The sequence below is a fragment of the Salmo trutta genome, chromosome 19 (assembly GCF_901001165.1).
Source record: "Salmo trutta chromosome 19, fSalTru1.1, whole genome shotgun sequence".
In the NCBI taxonomy this organism is placed as follows: domain Eukaryota; kingdom Metazoa; phylum Chordata; class Actinopteri; order Salmoniformes; family Salmonidae; genus Salmo; species Salmo trutta.
The window spans coordinates 8,384,787-8,405,683 of NC_042975.1; the positions used below are offsets into that span (position 1 = coordinate 8,384,787).

Here is a 20,897-nt window from a genome sequence, read left to right on the forward strand (position 1 = left end):
TAGTACCATGCTGTACAGTGTGTTCTGTATAGTACCATGCTGTACAGTGTGTTCTGTATAGTACCATGCTGTACAGTGTGTTCTGACAGTGTGTTCTGTATAGTACCATGCTGTACAGTGTGTTCTGACAGTGTGTTCTGTATAGTACCATGCTGTACAGTGTGTTCTGTATAGTACCATGCTGTACAGTGTGTTCTGTATAGTACTATGCTGTACAGTGTGTTCTGTATAGTACCATGCTGTACAGTGTGTTCTGTATAGACCATGCTGTACAGTGTGTTCTGTATAGTACTATGCTGTACAGTGTGTTCTGTATAGTACTATGCTGTACAGTGTGTTCTGTATAGTACCATGCTGTACAGTGTGTTCTGCAAATGTAAAAATAACACCACATCTCCCAGACAACCTGCTGCTGTATTCTTAGTCTGTGTGACTGTGACAACAGTATATTAATACAGAGTACACTGTGTGCATTGTGGAACCATGAGATGAGCAAGACATTCACTGTTTACAACTGACTGTAAAACACTCTCAAATCCAGTAAAATACAGTTAGAGACACCAACGTTCATGACCCATCTAAGACCCCCCCCCCCCCCCCCCCCTCTTAACTTCCTCCTCAGAACAGGGATCTAGACCTACTGCATTTCAGTGACTAGGAAAACAACCGTCCTTGTAAACAACAGATCTATTCATAGATCATTTCTCCACAACTCCCTCAGAGTGTTCATTTGGTACTGCGTACTGCGTACTGCGTACTGCGTACTGCGTAGCGCTGGTATGCTGGGCCTCGGTGTAGATCCACAGCAAGGCTAAATCTATCCCACGTAGCCTCTAGGTCTGCTCTTCTACTTAAATCATCACATGGTGCAACAGCTGGACAGATTTGAATAAGTAGACCAGTCACATTAGACAAGGTTATTAAGAGTATCTCAAACCATCTGGGAGGGCACACCACTTACTCTTTACAAAGAATAAGACTTAGTTTTACTTTTTTTACCCTCAGAATTCCCATCGATGTATATGAATACTTGCATTCTCCTGTTCTTTAACTCTCAATTTAGTTCCTGTGTGGTTTTTAATTCTTACTTTACATTTTTATTCTATTTTCTATTATTATTATCTCTTATTATTATTATTATTATTATGATCACTGCATTGTTGGGAAAGAGCTTTCAAGGTAAGACTTTTACTGTACTCTTTTACACCTGTTGTATCCTGTGCAAGTGGCGAATAAACTTTGAAACTATAATGTTCCCCACATTACAACGTTGAAAAGCACAAGTCAAACATTTGTAGCTGACATGTCTTCCTATCTTAGTTCCCCTCCTCCCTATTGATGTAATAAAGAGACGATAGGTGATAGATTTTATCCCTGGCTGAGTGTCTAAACAAACCGCAGGTTGGAAGCCACATACATAGTAATCATGGGAAATCACTTCACAATGACAGATAGATCATTTGGCAAATCATATTCGTAGAGATAACAACATATATTAAATATAATATATATTTATATATATATATATATTATTATTATTACTATTATTATTCACTTATTCACTTCACTTACGATCCACAACTCCATATTTGAACAGTAATGCTGATTTCTGAAGAGTTTTTGACAGACTTAAAAAGCAGTCTCACTACTCCCCCTGGTGTGTGAACTCTGAGATCTTGGCAAGTCTTGTGGGCGATGCCAGAGAAGTGGTGCGGTATTTGAGGCTTGATTTGCTCATCCTATTGACTGTGATACAGATCTTTGAGAGCCTTTGAGAGAACACAACGACAATGCTGTCTATATGTAATAGTATTAAGTTAATACCTTTCTCACAGTCTCTCTGTTGACATGTAAGTCCTGTCTGTTTCACTCTCTGTAAGCCATTAACCACAGTTAGGTAAAACAAATCTATCAAAAACAAGGAAATCTCTACACACTCTTCTGTTTGACTGGTGTTGAAGTCCCATTTAACATGTGTTATTGTGTATTTCCAGCCCGCAGTGTGTGAGGGCGTTATGGAGACAGTGGTTGATGTTGCAGGGAGGACGGTATATTTCCCCTGCAGGTATGATACTGGGACCCTGGTGTGCTGGGGGAGAGGAGCAGAGCCATCTCTGTTCGGCTGTGAGAACACAGTCATCGATACTAGTAGAGTAGGGGTGACCTACAGCACGTCCTACAGACACAGGTTACCAGGTTACCAGGGGAGCTGCAGAAAGATGTCTCTCTCACTATCTACAACGCCAGAGAGGGAGACTGCATTCTACTACTGCCGCGTGACGCTACCAGAACTGCTCAACGACCTGATGCACACTGTTCATTTCATTGTTCGACAAGGTGAGAATATACAACTGTAATCGTGAATATAAAAGGAGTGGCTTCTGATTCGTTGATGCATGTGAAATCATGAATGATTATTTCGTTACATTAAGAGCCGTCGCTACTATGCAAAATATGTACTTTTTCCAGAAACAACAAGCCTATAAAGACCCATAGTTATAATTTTGAAAACATCTGTAACGTCACCTTATTTGATGTGATTTTAAACAGAAATATGTTGTTGTTGTCCCAACTGCGCCAGCAGATAACTGCCCCAGCACACCCACTGTCTCACACCAGAGAGGAGCAGACAAGGTATGTGACCTTAACACCACCACTATCATTATCATTATGAAGATGATAAACCTGTGTTGCACATTCAGATCATAAATAACAACAATACAGTCTGAGATATAGTTAATCTTTCTGTCTTTGCAAAATATACTTTTATTTTTTTGAAGATTTAGCAGACGCTCTTATCCAGAACGACATACAGGAGCAATTAGGGTTAAGTGCTTTGCTCAAAGACACACTGACAGATTTTTCACCTAGTCAGCTCGGGGGTTCAAACCAGCGACCTTTCAGTTACTGTACCAACGCTCTTAACCGCTAAGCTACCTGCCACCCTTTATGACTGCACTACAGGCCTCTGTAATAGGTCTTGTCAAGAGAATCAAGGTAGTAGTGGGATATGAAGTGGATCATATCCAAAATGTGCCAAAGCTAAGGATACATACAAACAGAATATTGTACATAAAAATAAATGCCTTTCGTAAATCTTTTTATGTTGCAAAATGCAAATCTTATGCAAATACATTTTCTATTTCAACTTTCTCTTCAACCACAATGCCTGAAACAAAAAACAATGACTATAACCCACAGCAGAACATAGCATCTCCATCCCTGGAAAGGTACATAGGGCACACAGTGAGAGTGGGAGCAATAGTCTCCATCCCTGGAAAGGTACATAGGGCACACAGTGAGAGTGGGAGCAATCGTCTCCATCCCTGCTTTGATCCTAGCACTTCTTCTCAGTGAATGGTGAAGCATTTTTAAACAGTCAGAAGAATTACAATTTTTTTCCTTCAATCATTATATGAATATGTTACTTGTCTTCTTCAATTCGGCATTAGCTCAATCCATGAGTTGAAACTGTCTACTCTGAGTTCTACTTTAACAACTCTTTGTTCAGGGGCTAATATTGGCAGCGATAAACTTAGCTATTTCAACAGTTTGTCTCTCAGAGTGGAAGTGAAAGAGGTGACTCATTATTTCTGCTTACTGTGCATTGTTTGTTATTAAATGTAAATAAATATTACCTAAGAGAAGGTTTGTCCCTGAGACTTGATTCTAAACAAAGTGGTAGACTGCGTCCTTCCACAAAATTGACAAGAGAAAACAGTTAATTATATGCACAATATTATTATAGAAGTGAAACTAGCTGTGGGGTCAAAACAGGGGAGAAGTTTAGCCTCGCGCTTTAACCTCTTGGTTGTGTCAGAAACCACACCTTCTCTGCCTTTCTGATTGCATGGGAAACAACTGACAGCAGATGGGAAGGAAGTCATCTGACACACATCTGACGCCCCGTTTATACCTGGAGCTACAGTAATATGCGTCCTGTGTCCTGATCTTGTCCACATTCTCATTTTTTTTATTAGGTCTTTTTGTACTTTTTGTATTAATTCGAGCATGGAATTAAATGAAGTATATTTTTGCATCTCAGCCTCATTTTAACTTTACATCACCCCATCATGGAGACTCGCTGCATTTAAGGCTGGTTTCTCCACAGTCTACTTTAATGTAAGCGATGCACGATGGCCCCGTCTCCTTTAAGCTGGTTATCAAGTTAATAATAAGTTCATTAATCATTTACAATTGAAAGTCTCTTTGCATTCCCAGCCAGTGAATGCAGTTTCCTTAAAGTCTTATGTTTTGTGGGTCATGTAAATATAATGTAAAAAATTCACGGTGTATCAGCCATATGTCGAGGGAGAGGAGCGATACAGAGCTCTGTTGATTGTAACAATGAAGTCATCTAAAATGATGTAAATAAGTAGCTCCTCAAATCAAATCACATTTTATTGGTCACATACACATGGTTAGCAGATGTCAATGCAAGTGTAGTGAAATACTTGCGCTTCTAGTCCGACAGTGCAGTAATGTCTAACAAGTAATCTAACAAATTCACAACGTCTACCTTATACACACAATTTAAAGGTATGGAATAAGAATATGTACACATGAATATATGGACGCACGATAGCTGTGCGGCATAGGCAAGATGCAATAGATGGTATGAAATTCACATCGGTTACATATACATATGAGATGAGTAATGTAGGATATGTAAACATTATTAAAGTTTGTTTATGTGTAACTCTATGTTGTTGTTTTTGTCGCACTGCTTTGCTTTATCGTGGCCAGGTCGCAGTTGTAAATGAGAACTTGTTCTCAACTGGCCTACCTGGTTAAGTAAAGGTGAAATAAAAATAAATAAATAAAAGTGGCATTGTTTAAAGTGACTAGTGATACCATTATTAAATCCATTTATTAAAGTGGTCAGTGAATTGAGTCTGTATGTTGGCATCAGCCTCTCTATGTTAGTGATTGCTGTTTAACAGTCTGATGGCCTTGAGATAGAAGCTGTTTTTCAGTCTCTCGGTCCCAGCTTTGATGCATCTGTACTGACCTTGCCTTCTGGATGATACCGGGGTGAACAGGCAGTAGCTCGGGTGGTTGTTGTCCTTGATGTTCTTTTTGGCCTTCCTGTGACATCGGGTGCTGTAGGTGTCCTGGAGGGCAGGTAGTTTGCCCCCGATGATGCATTGTGCAGACCACACTACCCTCTGGAGAGCCTTGCGGTTGAGGGTGGTGCAGTTGCCGTACCAGGCGGTGATACAGCCCAACAGGATGCTCTCGCTTGTGCATCTGTAGAAGTTTGTGAGGGTTTTAGGTGACAAGCCAAATTTCTTCAGCCTCCTGAGGTTGAAGAGGCACTGTTGCGCCTTCTTCACCACACTGTCTGTGTGGGTGGACCATTTCAGTTTGTCTGTGATGTGTACACGGAGGAACTTAACTTTCCACCTTCTCCACTACTGTCCCGTCGATGTGGATAGGGGGATGCTCCTTCTGCTGTTTCCTGAAGTCCACGATCATCTCCTTTGTTTTGTTGATGTTGAGTGAGATATTATTTTCCTGACACCGCACTCCGAGGGCCCTCACCTCCTGTAGGCTGTCTTGTCGTTGTTGGTAATCAAGCCTACCACTGTAGTGTAGTTTGCAAACTCGATGATTTAGTTGGAGGCGTACATGGCTACGCAGTCATGGGTGAACAGGGAGTACAGGAGAGGGCTGAGAACGCACCCTTGTGGGGCCCCAGTGTTGAGGATCAGCGGAGTGGAGATGTTGTTTCCTACCTTCACCACCTGGGGGCGGCCCGTCAGAATGTCCAGGAACTAGTTGCACAGGGTGGGGTCGAGACCCAGGGTCTCAAGCTTAATGATGAGTTTGGATGGTACTATGGTGTTGAATGCTGAGCTGTAGTCAATGAACAGCATTCTTACATAGGTATTCCTCTTGTCCAGATGGGATAGGGCAGTGTGCAGTGTGATGGCGATTGCATCGTTTGTGGACCTATTGGGGTGGTAAGCAAATTGGAGTGAGTCTAGGCTATCAGGTAGGGTGCAGGTGATATGATCCTTGACTAGCCTCTCAAAGCACTTCATGATGACAGAAGTGAGTGCTACGGGGCGATAGTCATTTAGTTCAGCTACCTTAGCTTTCTTGGGAACAGGAACAATGGTGGCCATCTTGAAGCATGTGGGGACAGCAGACTGGGATAGGGATTGATTGAATATGTCCGTAAACACACCAGTCAGCTGGTCTGCGCCTGCTCTGAGGACGCGGCTAGGGATGCCGTCTGGGCTGGCAGCCTTGCGAGGGTTAACGCATTTAAATGTTTTAGTCACGTTGGCCACGTTGAAGGAGAGTTCACAGTCTTTGTGTCAGCGTATACACTCACCGAGTAAGCATATACATCGGTGTTATTGTCTGAGGCTACCTGGAACATATCCCAGTCCACATGATCTTAGTATTCTTGAAGCGTGTGCAAATGAGGTAAGATAAGGGAGGTAAGGCAATAAATAGTCCATGGTGGCAAAGTAATTACAATATAGCAATTAAACATTGGAATGGAATCATATGGAATCATGTAGTAACCAAAAAAGTGTTAAAGAGTGTGCAAAGTTGTCATCAAGGCAAAGGGTGGCTACTTTGAAGAATTTCAAATATAAAATATATTTAGATTTGTTTAGCACTTTTTTGGTTACTACATGATTCCATTTGTGTTATTTCATAGTGTTGATGTCTTCCCTATTATTCTACAATATAGAAAATAGTACAAATAAAGAAAAACCCTGCAATGAGTAGGTGTGTCCAAACTTTTGACTGCTGCTGTATACAAATTAGATATTTCTGTATTTAATTTTCATTAAATTTGGAAAAATTCCAAGAAACATGTATTCACTTTGTCATTATAGGGTATTGTGTGTGTGTTTTATTTTTGTAATTTTTTAATTTCACCTTTATTTAACCAGGTAGGCCAGTTGAGAACAATTTCTCATTTACAACTGCGACCTGGCCAAGAAAAAGCAAAGCAGTGCAACACAAACAACATCACAGAGTTACACATGGAATAAACAAACATACAGTCAATAACACAATAGAGAAAAAGTATATATACAGTGTGTGCAAATGAGGTAAGATTAGGGAGGTAAGGCAATAAATAGGCCGTAGTGGCGAAGTAATTACAATTTAGCAATTAAACACTGGTGTGTGTGTGTGTGTGTGTGTGTGTGTGTGTGTGTGTGTGTGTGTGTGTGTGTGTGTGTGTGTGTGTGTGTGTATATATATGTGTTTAAAAAAATATTTTGAATACATTTTGAATTCCAGCTGTAACACAACAAAATCTGTAATAAGTCAAGGGGTATTTTCTGAAGGCACTGACTGACCTGACTGATGTGGTAAACTCCTCCATGCCATCGGATGAATCCCGGAACATTTTCCAGTCTGTAGTAGAGAAATGGTCCTGTAGTTTAGCATCCGCTTTATTGGACCACTTTCATATTGTCACTGGTACTTCCTGTTTGAGTTTTTGCTTGTAAGCAGGAATCAGAAGGATAGGGTTATGGTCAGATTTGCCAAATGCACAGCAAGGGAGAGCTTTGTATTTGTCTCTGTGTGTGGAGGAAAGGTGATCTACAGTTTTTTTTACCTCTAGTTGCACAGGTGACATGTTGCTAGAAATGAGGTAAAACGAATTTCAGTTTCCCTGCATTAAAATCACCAGCCACTAGGAGCGCCGCCTCTGGATGAGCATTTTCTTGTTTGCATAATGGCCCTATACAGTTCGTTGAGTGCGAGTGACAGCGTCGTGGTGTGGTGGTAAATAGACAGCTACAAAAAATATTGATGAAAACTCTCTTGGTAAAAAGTATGGTCTCCAGCTTATCATGAGGTATTCTAACTCAGGCGAGCAGAACCTTAAGACTTCCTTAATATTGTATAATGTTAACAAAGAGACATACACCTCCCCCATTGAGCTTTTCCGACTCTGCCGTTCTGTCCTGCTGATGCATAGAAAAAACAGCTAGATGTATATTATCCATGTCCCAGCCACGACTCTGAGAAACATAAGATATAACAGTTTTTCAGGTCCCGTCGATAGGATAGTCTCGAATGGAGCTCATCCTGTTTGTTCTCCAGTGGTTGTACGTTCACCAATAGAGTCGAGGCGGTTTATCTACTCGCCAACTTAGTTTTGTCAGGGTGCCCGCACATCGGCCTCACTTACGCCGCCTTTTTATTTTCAGAGTCTCAGGTATTAGGGCCTGGTCCGGGGGGAGCAGTATGTCCTGCGTCTCCGACTCATAGAAATCTTCATACAAATCAATGTTAGTGATCGCTGTTCTGATGTCCAGAAGCTATTTTTGGCAATAAGAAACGATGGCGAAAACATTATGTACAAAAAGAGTGACGAGCAGTACAAAAAAAAAGAAATAGCAGAATTGGTCAGGAGCCCGTAAAACGGCTGTGCCATTCTCATACCAATAATACCTGTGCTTGATTGAGCTTGCCTGTTGCAATGAAACCAATAGAAATATCCTGCTCACCTGAAACTCCAGGAAGGTTAAAGTAAAGTATTTGAAAGATTTCTAATAGTATTTGAACCCAGGTCTGCTATCTTGGGCCATTACTAATAATGACTGTTGAAACATTGTCTGCCCCCACCTCACTCTTTCTATGCACTGCCACTGTGCATCTCTAGGTCGGAGACTGTCAAGGAATAGCCGTACCAGAGGAGAACCTGCCAGTTCCCCCAGCGTCTGCAGCAGGAACACCCCAGTGAAAGAACCCATGTGAGAGGACTTAAGACACCATGCAGATCCGCAGAACTATGAAGCTCTTACAGACATATAAGGTGATCCAAACATACAGTTGAAGTCAGAAGTTTACATACACTTAGGTTGGAGTCATTAAAACTCGTTTTTCAACCACTCCACAAATTCTTGTTAGCAAACTATAGTTTTGGCAGGTCGGTTAGAACATCTACTTTGTGCATGACACAAGTCATTATTCCAACAATTGTTTACAGAGATTATTTCATTTATCACAATTCCAGTGGTACAGAAGTTTACATACACTTAGTTGACTGTGCCTTTAAACAGCTTGGAAAATTCCAGAAAATTACGTCATGGCTTTAGAAGCTTCTGATAGGCTAACTGACATAATTTGAGTCAATTGGAGGTGTACCTGCGGATGTATTTCATGCAATCATACACTGGATTTCATTTATTTTCAATTAATGATGAATTATGTGAACTTGCCTAAAACGTGTGCAGGTCTGTGTGCATTATTTGGAAGAGTAAAACAGAAGAACACTGACCCTCTGCTTCTCTGAGCGCAAAGGAAACAGCTGTCATTATTTGTGAAGTAGAGGAAGTCATGTGACCAGGCAAGTTGATTTGAGTTTATTAAAGTCCTGACACATGAGAATGAGAAAGTGACATAACCCGATCATGGAGACTCGCTGCATTTCAGGCTGGTTTCTCCTCTGTCTACTTTCAGGTTAGTGATACTCGATATATCTCTTTTAGCCTGGTTAATAAGTAAATGAATAGGATTCAAAATAAAAATTCAGTTCTCACTACTTCTCTCTCATTTTCAGTCAGTGAATGCAGTCAAGTCATTGGTATTGAGGGTCAGAATATCACTCTGCCATTTAAATATGATGCCAAATCTCATGGTCTACAACACATTTGCTGGGGGAAAGGAACCATACCGAGCTCTGGTGGCTGTGACAACGAGATCATCTCAACTGATGGATCTGAAGTGACACGTAGATCGTCAGTTAGGTATCAGTTATTGGGTGAGCTGAAGACGGGGGATGTCACTCTGACCATCTCCAAAATCACAGAGAACGACTCTGGAATTTATGGATGTCGAGTGCAGTACGCTGGATGGTTCAATGATGAGAAATATCATGTCAGCTTGACCATTGAGAAAGGTAAAGAACGCACAACATGCCAGGATATAGCTTGATGCTTATCAGATGAGAGTTGTGAGCCTACTAAGGAATATTATGATTTCACAGCATTTATACTCGTTCAAGCTGAGCAGTTAGTATTTTTCTACTGTCTGATTTCAGCACCTGTCCCGACAACATCCCAGACATCTGCCAATGTGACCATAACCCCACAGACCATGGACAACCACAACCACGGTACGGAACACAGCCTACAGAACAACATGATGTCAGTCCATAGAAGTCTTATTTTATATTGTTTTTTATTGCAGTATTATTCTTACACGTGAAAACAACATACTTTTACTTCCTCATTGTGTAGGTCCTGTGACCACAATATCTACTGAGTATTCATCCACGCTAGATTACAGCAAATCAGAATCGGTAAGCTTGACAACACACTGCAATTCCTGAAAAGATACGAAACACTGCCGTGAGATGCCGTTTCAACTGATATGAATCTGTCTACAGGAGACGAGAGGTCACGACCTGGCTGTGATCCTGGTGTCCATTCTGCTTGTTCTGACAGGCGTGGGGATTGTGTCTGTACTCGTCATGAGTAAGTACACACCATCTATCTATACCTTTGCCTGTATAATAAGAAGTAATTCTCTCGATGAACATCTTACTGATGTAATTGCAGGAAAGCGATGGGAAAGAATTGCTACGGTACTCCAAATGTAAGTAGACTATTATCATGACTACTATAACTCTTCCAACTGACACAGTATTTTGAATCACCACAATATGCCAAGAGAATGACTGAATGACTGTGCAATATCTACCGATGGGACATGTAGGCCTAATTAGCAAAACCATTAGGTCTATGGTAAATGTCTGTGAGGTCATACTGTAATTATGACTAGTGAGACCCAAGACCACAACAGATTGAGGAAGTGAAACAATACGGAGGCTTGAGTGGCTGGAATAGTGGAGAACAATTGGAGGTTTACTCAGTAGCAGTGCAAATAACATGGTACAGCTATGTGGACACTCAATCACTATGGTACTTTTTAATGGTAAGTTTACAAACATATATTATGATGAATAGAATTTAAATGTGTATCTCATTATGATAAATGGTGAAATAAGTATAGCCAGTTATAATTGTAATGGTTTAGCAGATAATAAGACAAGATGATCAGTGTTACCTGGGTAAAACTGAAGGAATATAATCTAATAATCTATTGTTTACAGGAAAATCATTCAACAATTTTAGATTTTTTGGGGGAAAGGGACTGGGTGGGGGATATACTTCTCCCATGGGCAAAGGCACTTAAAAGGGGTGATGTTATTAATTAACAATCATTTTTATCTGAATAAGTAAATTGTCCAAACAGATAACAGATCCGTAAAGTAGATTATGTTAAATATGTTATTGGACCATAAACAGATTAGCCTCATTAATCTGTACGGTCTAAATAATGATGATCCATGCTTCTGTTATAAATATATATAATAATTCATCTAGCCTAAAAGCAATACAAGACTCTATTATTATGGTGAGAGATTATAATCCGGTTTTAAATACCTCAATGGACCGTAAAGGAAAATCGCGCTACAAACACCCTCATGCACTTAAGGAAATCACGAATATCATAGATATATTGGAACTAGCGCATAAATGGAGGCGTAAATATCCTGATCGAGTGAGATATACAGTACCAGTCAAAAGTTTGGACACACCTACTCATTCCAGGGTTTTTCTTTATTTGTACTATTTTCTACATTGTAGAATAATAGTGAAGACATTAAAGCTATGAAATAGCACAAATGGAATCATGTAGTAACCAAAAAAGTGTTATATATTTTATATTTGAGATTCTACAAAGTAGCCACCCTTTGCCTTGATGACAGCTTTGCACACTCTTGGCATTCTCTCAACCAGCTTCATGGGGTAGTCACCTGGAATGCATTTCAATTTTATTTATTTTTCCTTTATTTAACTAGGCAAGTCAGTTAAGAACAAATTCTTATTTTCAATGATGGCTTAGGAACAGTGGGTTAACTGCCTTGTTCAGGGGCAGAACGACAGATTTTTACCTTGTCAGCTCAGGGACTCAATCTTGCAACCTTTCGGTTGCTAGTCCAATGTTCTAACCACTAGGCTACCCTGCCAATTAACAGGTGTGCCTTGTTAAAATATTATGGCAAGAACAGCTCAAATAAGCAAAGAGAAACAACAGGCAATCATTACTTTAAGACATGAAGGTCAGTCAATGCGGTACATTTCCAAAACTTTGAACGTTTCTTCAAGTGCAGTCGCAAAAACCATCAAGCGCTATGATGAAACTGGCTCTCATGAGGACCGCCACAGGAAAGGAAGACCCAGAGTTACCTCTGCTGCAGAGGATAAGTTCATTAGAGTTACCAGCCTCAGAAATCGGTAATTAACTGCAACTCAGATTGCACCTCACAGAGTTTAAGTAAAAGACACATCTAAACATCAACTGTTCAGAGGAAACTGCGTGAATCAGGCCTTCATGGTTGAATTGCTGCAAAGAAACCACTACCGAAGGACACCAATAATAAGAAGAGACTTGCTTGGGCCAAGAAACACGAGCAATGGACATTAGACCGGTGGAAATCTGTCCTTTGGTCTGATCAGTCCAAATGTGAGATTTTTGTTTCCAACCGCTGTGTCTTTGTGAGACGGAGAGTAGGTGAACGGATGATCTCCCCATGTGTGGTTACCACCGTGAAGCATGGTGGAAGTGGTGTGGGGGTGCTTTGCTGGTGACACTGTCTGTGATTTATTTAGAGTTCAAGGCACACTTAACCAGCATGGCTACCACAACATTCTGCAGCGATACGCCGTCCCATCTGGTTTGCGCTTAGTGGGACTATCATTTGTTTTTCAACAGGACAATGACCCAACACACTAGGCTGTGTATGGGCTATTTGACCAAGCAACAGAGTGATGGAGGGCTGCATCAGATGACCTGACCTCCGCAATCACCCAAACTCAACCCAATTGAGATGGCTTGGGGTGAGTTGCACTGCAGAGTGGAGGAAAAGCAGCCAACAAGTGCTCAGCATATGTGGGAACTCCTTCAAGACTGTTGGAAAAGCATTCCAGGTGAAGCTTCTTGAGAGAATGCCAAGAGTGTGAAAAGCTGTCATCAAGGCAAAGGGTGGCTAGTTTGAAGAATCTTGTTTAACACTTTTTTGGTTACTACATGATTCCATATGTGTTATTTCATAGTTTTGATGTCTTCACTATTATTTTACAATGTAGAAAAAAGTAAAAATAAAGAAAAACCCTTGAATGAGTAGGTGTGGCCAAATTTTGGACTGGTACTGTACAGTTTTTCTCGCTGTGTTGATAGATGACAGAATGAGGTCAGACCATCAAATAATTGCCATATAGAGGGGTTTCTGTTGCTCAGTAGTTTGGACATACAGTGCATTCAGAAAGTATTCCGACCCCTTGACTTTTTCCACATTTTATTACGTTACAGCCTTATTCTAAAATGGATTAGATAAAAAAATGTGACTCACCAATCTACACACAATACCTCAATTTTTTGCTAATTTATTTAAAACAAAAAACAGAAATAACTTATTTACATAAGTATTCAGACCCTTTGATATGATACTTGAAACTGAGGTCAGGTGAATCCTGTTTCCATTGATCATCCTTGAGATGTTTCTACAACTTGATTGGAGTCCAGCTAAATTCAATTGATTGGACATGATTTGGAAAGGCACACACCTGTATATATAAGGTCCCACAGTTGACATTGCATATCAGACCAAAAACCAAGCCATGAGGTCGAAAGAATTGTCCATAGAGCTACGAGACAGGATTGTGTCGAGGCACAGATCTGGGGAAGGGTACCAAAACATTTATGCAGCATTGAAGGTCCCCAAGAACACAACGACCTCCATCATTCTTAAATGGAAGAAGTTTGGAACCACCAAGACTCTTCCTAGAGCTGGCCGCCAGAGCAATCGGGGGAGAAGGGCCTTGGTCAGGGATGTGACCAAGAACCCGATGGTCACTCTGACAGAGCCAAGCTTGTAGCGTCATACCCAAGAAGATTTGAGGCCGTAATCGCTGCCAAAGGTGCTTCAACAAAGTACTGAGCCAAGGGTCTGAATACTTATGCAAATGTGATATTTCCGGGTTTTTTTTTTCAATTTGCAAAAATGTCTAAAACCCTATTTTGGTTTGTCATTATGCGGTATTGTGTGTAGATTGATGAGGGGGGAAAACTATTTAATCAATATTAGAATAAGGCTGTAACATAACAAAATGATGAAAAAGTAAAGGGGTCTGAATACTTCCCAAATGCAATGTACATTTCTCTTACAGAATTTCCACGTGGGCGAGGTAATTGGAAATTGAATCAAATCCTATTGGATGACAAGTTGTTTTTAACCAGGACAGAATAATTTATAACTGACTTTTTCTGACATAACATACGTACAGCAGACGGCTTATTGTATCTAAAATAAATGGAGGAACTTATTCAAGAAAGATAAAGTGGAATATATTATAAAATAAAGCAAACTGGATATTGGAAAAAATGCACCAAATTATTTTTTAATCTTCAGCATAGAAACGCTACCAAAAATAATTGACTGAAAGTCATTTACTGAAAGTAATTTACTGCAACTAATTTACTGCAACTTACAAATAACGGAGTCACCCATGACTCACCAAACGATCATTTGAAAGAGGAAGCAAAGTACTTTAAGCATATGTTTTCATTTCAGCCTCCTCCATTTCCACTAACGAAAGTTAATTGCAAGGATTTGTTTTCTATTAATAATGTCAAATTAACAGCTGTACAGAAAGACTTATGTGAAAACCAAATTACAGAGGATGAACTTGATGCAATTAAAGCCTTTAAGGCTGGGAAAACTCCAGGGCTGGATGGCGTACCAGTGGAAGTATACCAAACCTTTATTGATATACTCAGAGGACCATTATTAGCATGTTTTAATCATTCCTGTACAAATGGTAGATTATCAGATACTCAACAAGAATGTCTGCTTTAATTATTCCTGAAACGGGACCCAAGTGGTAAATACAAAGATCCAGTCCATATCACTATTTTAAAACAAGCCATTGAAATTTGGTTGCAATTTCCTTTTAATCCACCAGAAAAGACAGAACAAATATTACAACACATATTATAGTTAAACTCAAATATACTAACTGATTAAAAAAAAGTATTTTTAAAACTGTATAATCTTTGTAAATTATGTCATAAATAGGAATGGTGGAGTTATGTCATACGTGCAGCTAACAAAAATATATGGAAATGTCTGCTCTATCCAAAATTACAACCAACTAATTGCATCATTACTGCAGAAATAGAAGAGGCAAGTGGAAGGGGGAGAGTATAGTAGTTTCATTTAGGAACCAAAAATCTGACAGCTGTTTCATATAGAGTGAAAAACAAATGGGAAGAGATGTTCGATATACTGATTCCATGGCACATGGTTTATGAACTGATACCCAAAATGACGCCGGATTCTAGTTTTTGGTCGCAGGTTCAGGAATGGCTGAAGAATTGCAACATTTACCTGGAACTAACTCTGCAAATAGCACTGCTGGGTGATGTGAAAAGTCATAGTCAATCGATCAATAATATAATAATACTCGTACCTAAAATGTGTATCTTTAATTTACAATCTGTAGAAACGATGAGAATAGAAAGGTTCCAAACGTTTTGTGAAACATCACAGCTGAAAAATATATGGGATTCTCAATACTGTACAAAACAAGTAGGCCTGTCCTAAATAAATAAAATCAATACCAACTTTATTTGCTATGTCAGATTTTACACCAACACTCCAAAACTTTTTCTCAGCATAAATTCAACTGGATCAGAAACTAAGCAGTATAATGCAGAAGGACAATACAGTATGTCAAGCTACAGCGTCTCGCTTAGCTCTGCATTTACTGGTCTTTCTTTATCAGACCACAGCGCTCTGGCGGCTCAGTCCTGTACAGAAACTCAGTGTCCAGCTTGGGCCTGCACACTCGAGAGATGGCTGTAGAGAACGTCTATCAGATAGAGGACAACGAGAGAGACGACTATGAGGATATCCACTGACGAAGCACGGACACTTCACCACCACGCTCATGCTGTTAACACGTTGCAGTGCATAGTGCAGTAGCTCTGTGTTACAAGGCTGAGGTTGATTTATAGGCTAATGATTCAGCCGGACAAGACAAAAGTTACTACAGAATCAGTAGTGTTTTGCTGATAAGTGAAGCAAAACAGTTGATTTGTGTTATTGAAAGGTTTATTTGAAAAAAAGGCTCCCTATGTGTATTCAGCACTAACACTAGAAGCACAAGCATTTCGCTACACTCGCAATAACATCTGCTAACCATGTGCATGTGACCAATTACATTTCATTGGATTTGATAACACTATATGTTTCAATTGATTATGATGACCAGATCATTTTTTTAATGCCATCAGCTTTAATGCCTGATGCAATGAAAAGCAATGACTTAGCAGAAAGTGTGCTATGGCTTCCTATCCCCTCCGTGTCCTCTAACCAGGACATTTAGCTCCACCCATCTGCAACATCACCCAGGCATACAAAGGCAGTGAAAAGTCACACATAACCGAGACATTCTTCGGAAAATGGTCTCCTTTACCCAATTTTGCGGTGTATATAGTCTTGTTCAAACCCAACCTGTTGCATGATAATAAAAATTCTAACTTGAAATTCTAATGTGTCTAATTATTCATTGGCTACACAATTGTTGTTCCACTAATACATTGTTATAAACTACTAGAAGCCTTACAGCATCAATTTAAGGAATTTGGGCACTGGCTAGCCCGAGCAAGTCATAATCTTTGGCTACGTGTTAGCTTTTAAAAACACACTGTGTACCCTGGGAGATGAGCCTCCTAAATCATCAACGCAGTTTGTTTACTCTGGTATATGCAGATGAAAATTCCATCAACAATGGGCCTTTTCTCCGCTCCCAGCCCTGCCATGGGAGGAGGTTAGCAGAGGGGTCACAGTGGCTCTGGCTGTCCTGCCTGGAGATGTCACAAGCAGTGGCCCCCCGAGAACACAGCTGCCCATTCAGATGCCCTGTCTCTGCGCCACCCTGCCCATTCCCAGCACACACCCTCCACTCCTACACACTGGATGTACAAGATGGCTGCTAGTTCTGGACCGTTTTTCCCCCGCCGTTGGATCCTCGTCCTCCTAACATTTTCAGGCAAGGAAACGTTATCTAAAACAGTACAAATAATTTGAGTTTAGGCTGTTGAATGATTGGGTACATGGGTGTAGTTTGAGTTGGATGCCCCGCCCCATAATCTGACTAACACCACAGAAACAGCCTCAGTCTTTGTGTGTCCTTTGTTTACTACTAGAGTGCCACAGGTCTCCAACGGCTTTGTTCTAGACAGGTTGGCAGCTTTGGCCTTGGCTGAAGGTGTACTGTCCACAGCTACATTGAGTAGGTCTAACTGTTCAACGTTAGACATGGCAGTTTTCATACAATAATGTGTTTCGGTGTTACTTTTGAGTTATTTGACATGACTGTGTATTAGTGTTTCCTACCTACATAGGCCTACTGTTTCGAAGACTACCATACTTTTACTTGAATTATAGCAAGCTACAAAATATAGCCCTTTGATTAAAACTTTGAGGCAAAATTGAGAAAGTTTCGTAGTCGACCTTGGGATGTTGTTAAGATGTGTATGGAACTCGGGTAGGAGGAAATAGCCTTGTCAGACCAGTGTTAATTTCCTCCGCTCAACAGCCAGGTGTTCAGTGTCGGCATTCAAGGTGATGGAAGGTGCTACTGCGACATTGTCCTGTCAATATTCAGTGAGCCGTTTGGGTTTGAGCCGCGTGTGCTGGGGACGAGAATGTGGCACGTTCTGGTGCAACAACATCCTCGCGCAGACAGACAAACATGGCGTCATCTCCAAGGTGTCGGACAGGTACAGACTGGCAGGTGATGTCCTCGCGGGAGAAATGGACTTGGGAATTCTCGACGTCAAGCGGACAGACAGTGGGCCATACTGTTGCAGAGTGGACATAGATGGCATTTTCAACGACAAAAAAATAATTCTAAACTTAAGGGTCATGAAAGGTAATTTGTGGCGAGATATAATTTATTTTCACTACTTTACACTCTTGGGCAACAATGGGAATCAATGAACTTAGTCTTTCTAGCTTTCTCGTCCACAAAAAACACACCGGCCCTATTTGCTGTATAGCACATAATTAACTCAAAACTGGCCTATAATGCAATTCACTCTCCCAAAATGTATGTTTTGAATTTGTGAATTGTTTTCTTAGCTCCGGTGACTGTTACGCCAACAAGCATCACTGTACATGTTACAGAAGGTCCTCCTACCACAGGTGAGTGTATTATAGAGAAAGGGGTGAACTCATGGGACCCTGATGTATGTGAGATGAGTATTTCCTATCAAAGATATACAATAAATAGATCAAAGATATACAATAAATAGATCAAAAACACACAATAAATAGATTGTATTAATCTCATGTGAACCCTAGAGGAACCAAGGCTTGACCTCCTAGCCTCTTGGGTTGCGTTAATCATCATAATGATGATTCATGTGTGGTTATAAGTGAAGAAATCCTAATGAGATGGGAATGAAAACGGCCTATTTCAACATTTACCCTTCATTCACACTACCAGGTCTATGAATGACATCAATGATCAAACTCCCTGGAACTCGCCTCGCAAAGTTGCTGAATGTGCTTACAAAACAAATGGAGAAAAATTATGTTAACAGTTCTCCGTACCTTACAAACTTTCATTTCCAAAGTGAGGACACCCTTCTCAGAGAACAGTTTCAGACCAAGATTCTAATTCCGTTTCTATGGCTGTTTAATCACAATGAGCCTCAAACATTTTAAACACATGTTTTCTATGCAGTATTATCTTGAATCACATTGTGCTGCTCAGTGCAATACAGTCCTCTGTGTATTTCATCAGAAACCACAAAAGGACGGGCCAAGTGTTGATATTACAGTTTTCATTTCGAGAGAATCAAGCAGCAGTGGTTGAGGACGTCTCAGGGGTGATTGAATGACAGAATGTCCTGCCAAGTGAGAGATTACCATCCTTCCACATCTTCATTGTGAGGTTTCTCCCTTTGTAGAACACTGGAGAGCTGTTGAATCATCACATCTAGCCATTCCAAGACAGAATACCAGTGTTTTCCCTTCGCAAACACTTGTGAGTATTTTATATACTACTATATAGTAACGTCACTGGCATATAACCAAACATCACTCACCCTTAAACTATATGAAAGCCTAACGAATCCCTCCAAGAGTTTAACCCTTGTTCTTCTCTCTGTGCTCTGTAACCAGATAGAGGAGCCTCTTCCCAGCTTCTCTCTCCAGATCAACATCCCAGTGCTCTCTCTCTCCCTCAGTCTACTCCTACTTATAATGGGGGCCTTGGTCATACTGGGGTTTAAACGTATGTAACCGCAAACTCACATCCTCTGTTGAGAAAAGCCCAGTGTGGTAACGCTCACGTATTCAGACGTCTTGCTGTGATGTGAAATGTTTGCCCATATAAAAGTGTATTACCACTAACTAATTAAGAGTAAGTATTTCATTGTAGTGTGTACAATGTGCTGAATATGCTGTATCCTCCTATGCATATTGACGAATAAACTTTGATTTGAGTTGATTTCAACTATTTATTTTCTTCTCTAGGAGGGATTCACAGAAGAGCTTTAAAGACAGGCTGGTAAGCAAACACATGAAAAATCACGACTGACATGTAGACATATGATTGAAAATACAAAACATAAACATTTTGTTACAAAGACAAATTTGACATATAAATGAACGAAGAATGTATAGGCTACAATTAGGCCAATTACTTATCATTGATTAGGAATGATCAATGCATGATGATGTTGTGTCACTCTAGTTTGTCAGCCAAAGAGCCGCCCCACATCATCTATGAGATCCGCATGAGGAGACCTGTGGAGGAGAACATCTATACTCTGGACTAGGGTGGAAGGGCCAGAGCACTGATCTGTCCAATAGACAGCTGTTAACATGATAGTGAGGACAGCCAGACTGATGTCTGTGTGTCACAGTGGGTTCATCCCATAAGGCACCCTGTTCCCTATATATTGCATGACCAGATAGCTGGGGAATAGGGAACAGGGTGCCTTATGGGTACGCACCCACACTGTGACACACAGACATCAGTCTGTCTGTCTGTCCTCACTATCATTTGAACAGCCATCTATTGGACGGATCACTGAAGCCTGACAGCTGCCTCAGAATGATCACATCTCAGAGGCTCTACTTTCACTTATAGTATCTATGGGAGTTTCCCCCCTGTGTAAAATGTATTCACTTTTTTATATATTGTTATTATGTAGTGGTGTGATGTTTTTTAGATGCACAGTATTGGTCTAACTTATGCCTCTTTCTAATAAAAAAAAAAAAACCGACCTAAAAGTAAACCCAACAAGTCATTTTGTTCCTGATTCAACATTTTAGGCACAACTGAATGCATTTAACTGAAATGTGTCTTCCGTATTTAACCCAACCCTTCTGAATCAGAGAGGTGCCGGTGGGGGGGGGGGGGCACCACTTTGATGATGATTAACGCAATGGGAACAGTTGTTTTTTGGTGCTTAGTGGATTGCTCAAGGGCAGAACGTAAGATTTTTCCACCTTGGCAGATTTCTCTCAGGGATTCAAACAAGCGACCTTTCGGTTACTGGCCCAACGCTCTTAATCACTAGGCTACCTGCCGCCCCTATTAGTGTTTCTAGAGACTACTCACCTGTCAAAACAGAGTACAAAGATCCTTTAGTCGTCTCTCTTTTATAACAAAGGCAGAAGCATAATGAGAGAGGGAAATGTGATGTATGCAAAATTCTCCTGATAAATTCTGATTCATAGCCACTTATTTTAAAGATAAATAAATGGTCTCCTTTATGAGTTTTATACATGTTTTATGATGACAGTGGTAGTAAATTCTTGA

At 40.4% G+C, this 20,897-nt stretch overlaps 3 protein-coding genes across 4 annotated transcripts; all 3 read left to right on the plus strand.

Annotated features, from left to right (window-relative positions):
• Positions 1-1,844: 1,844 nt before the first annotated feature.
• Positions 1,845-8,832, plus strand: LOC115153687 (hepatitis A virus cellular receptor 1-like). Its single transcript, XM_029699294.1, has 3 exons — positions 1,845-2,337; positions 2,585-2,634; positions 8,648-8,832. Exons 1-3 carry the CDS (start codon positions 2,016-2,018, stop codon positions 8,726-8,728), a joined length of 453 nt encoding a protein of 150 aa, XP_029555154.1. The 5' UTR covers positions 1,845-2,015; the 3' UTR covers positions 8,729-8,832.
• Positions 8,833-9,199: 367 nt separating this feature from the next.
• LOC115153933 (T-cell immunoglobulin and mucin domain-containing protein 4) lies at positions 9,200-16,609 on the plus strand. Of its 2 annotated transcripts, XM_029699629.1 has the most exons (7): positions 9,200-9,447; positions 9,548-9,886; positions 10,028-10,102; positions 10,227-10,288; positions 10,376-10,463; positions 10,548-10,584; positions 15,840-16,609. In XM_029699629.1, the coding sequence occupies exons 1-7, from the start codon at positions 9,399-9,401 to the stop codon at positions 15,973-15,975; spliced, it is 786 nt and encodes a 261-aa protein (XP_029555489.1). In that variant the 5' UTR covers positions 9,200-9,398; the 3' UTR covers positions 15,976-16,609. The 2 variants fall into 2 exon arrangements, with proteins under 2 accessions (XP_029555489.1, XP_029555488.1); XM_029699628.1 differs by lacking the exon at positions 9,200-9,447 and having other exon boundaries at positions 9,476-9,886.
• A 203-nt stretch (positions 16,610-16,812) lies between these two features.
• Positions 16,813-20,375, plus strand: LOC115153934 (hepatitis A virus cellular receptor 2 homolog). Its single transcript, XM_029699630.1, has 7 exons — positions 16,813-17,108; positions 17,658-17,993; positions 18,203-18,265; positions 19,036-19,112; positions 19,250-19,361; positions 19,604-19,637; positions 19,824-20,375. The coding sequence occupies exons 1-7, from the start codon at positions 17,036-17,038 to the stop codon at positions 19,906-19,908; spliced, it is 780 nt and encodes a 259-aa protein (XP_029555490.1). The 5' UTR covers positions 16,813-17,035; the 3' UTR covers positions 19,909-20,375.
• Positions 20,376-20,897: the final 522 nt, after the last annotated feature.

Excerpts from the sequence above, each read along its gene's own strand:
- LOC115153934 (XM_029699630.1), top strand. The coding sequence starts at position 17,036 with ATGTACAAGATGGCTGCTAGTTCTGGACCGTTTTTCCCCCGCCGTTGG. Across the intron at positions 18,266-19,035 it reads AGAAGGTCCTCCTACCACAG|AACACTGGAGAGCTGTTGAA; the intron begins GTGAGTGTATTA and ends CTCCCTTTGTAG. Across the intron at positions 19,638-19,823 it reads AGAGCTTTAAAGACAGGCTG|TTTGTCAGCCAAAGAGCCGC; the intron begins GTAAGCAAACAC and ends GTGTCACTCTAG.
- LOC115153933 (XM_029699628.1), top strand. The coding sequence starts at position 9,493 with ATGAATAGGATTCAAAATAAAAATTCAGTTCTCACTACTTCTCTCTCA. Across the intron at positions 10,289-10,375 it reads ATTACAGCAAATCAGAATCG|GAGACGAGAGGTCACGACCT; the intron begins GTAAGCTTGACA and ends ATCTGTCTACAG. Across the intron at positions 10,585-15,839 it reads ATTGCTACGGTACTCCAAAT|ACCACAGCGCTCTGGCGGCT; the intron begins GTAAGTAGACTA and ends TTTCTTTATCAG.
- LOC115153687 (XM_029699294.1), top strand. The coding sequence starts at position 2,016 with ATGGAGACAGTGGTTGATGTTGCAGGGAGGACGGTATATTTCCCCTGC. Across the intron at positions 2,338-2,584 it reads TCATTTCATTGTTCGACAAG|ATAACTGCCCCAGCACACCC; the intron begins GTGAGAATATAC and ends CTGCGCCAGCAG. Across the intron at positions 2,635-8,647 it reads ACCAGAGAGGAGCAGACAAG|GTCGGAGACTGTCAAGGAAT; the intron begins GTATGTGACCTT and ends GTGCATCTCTAG.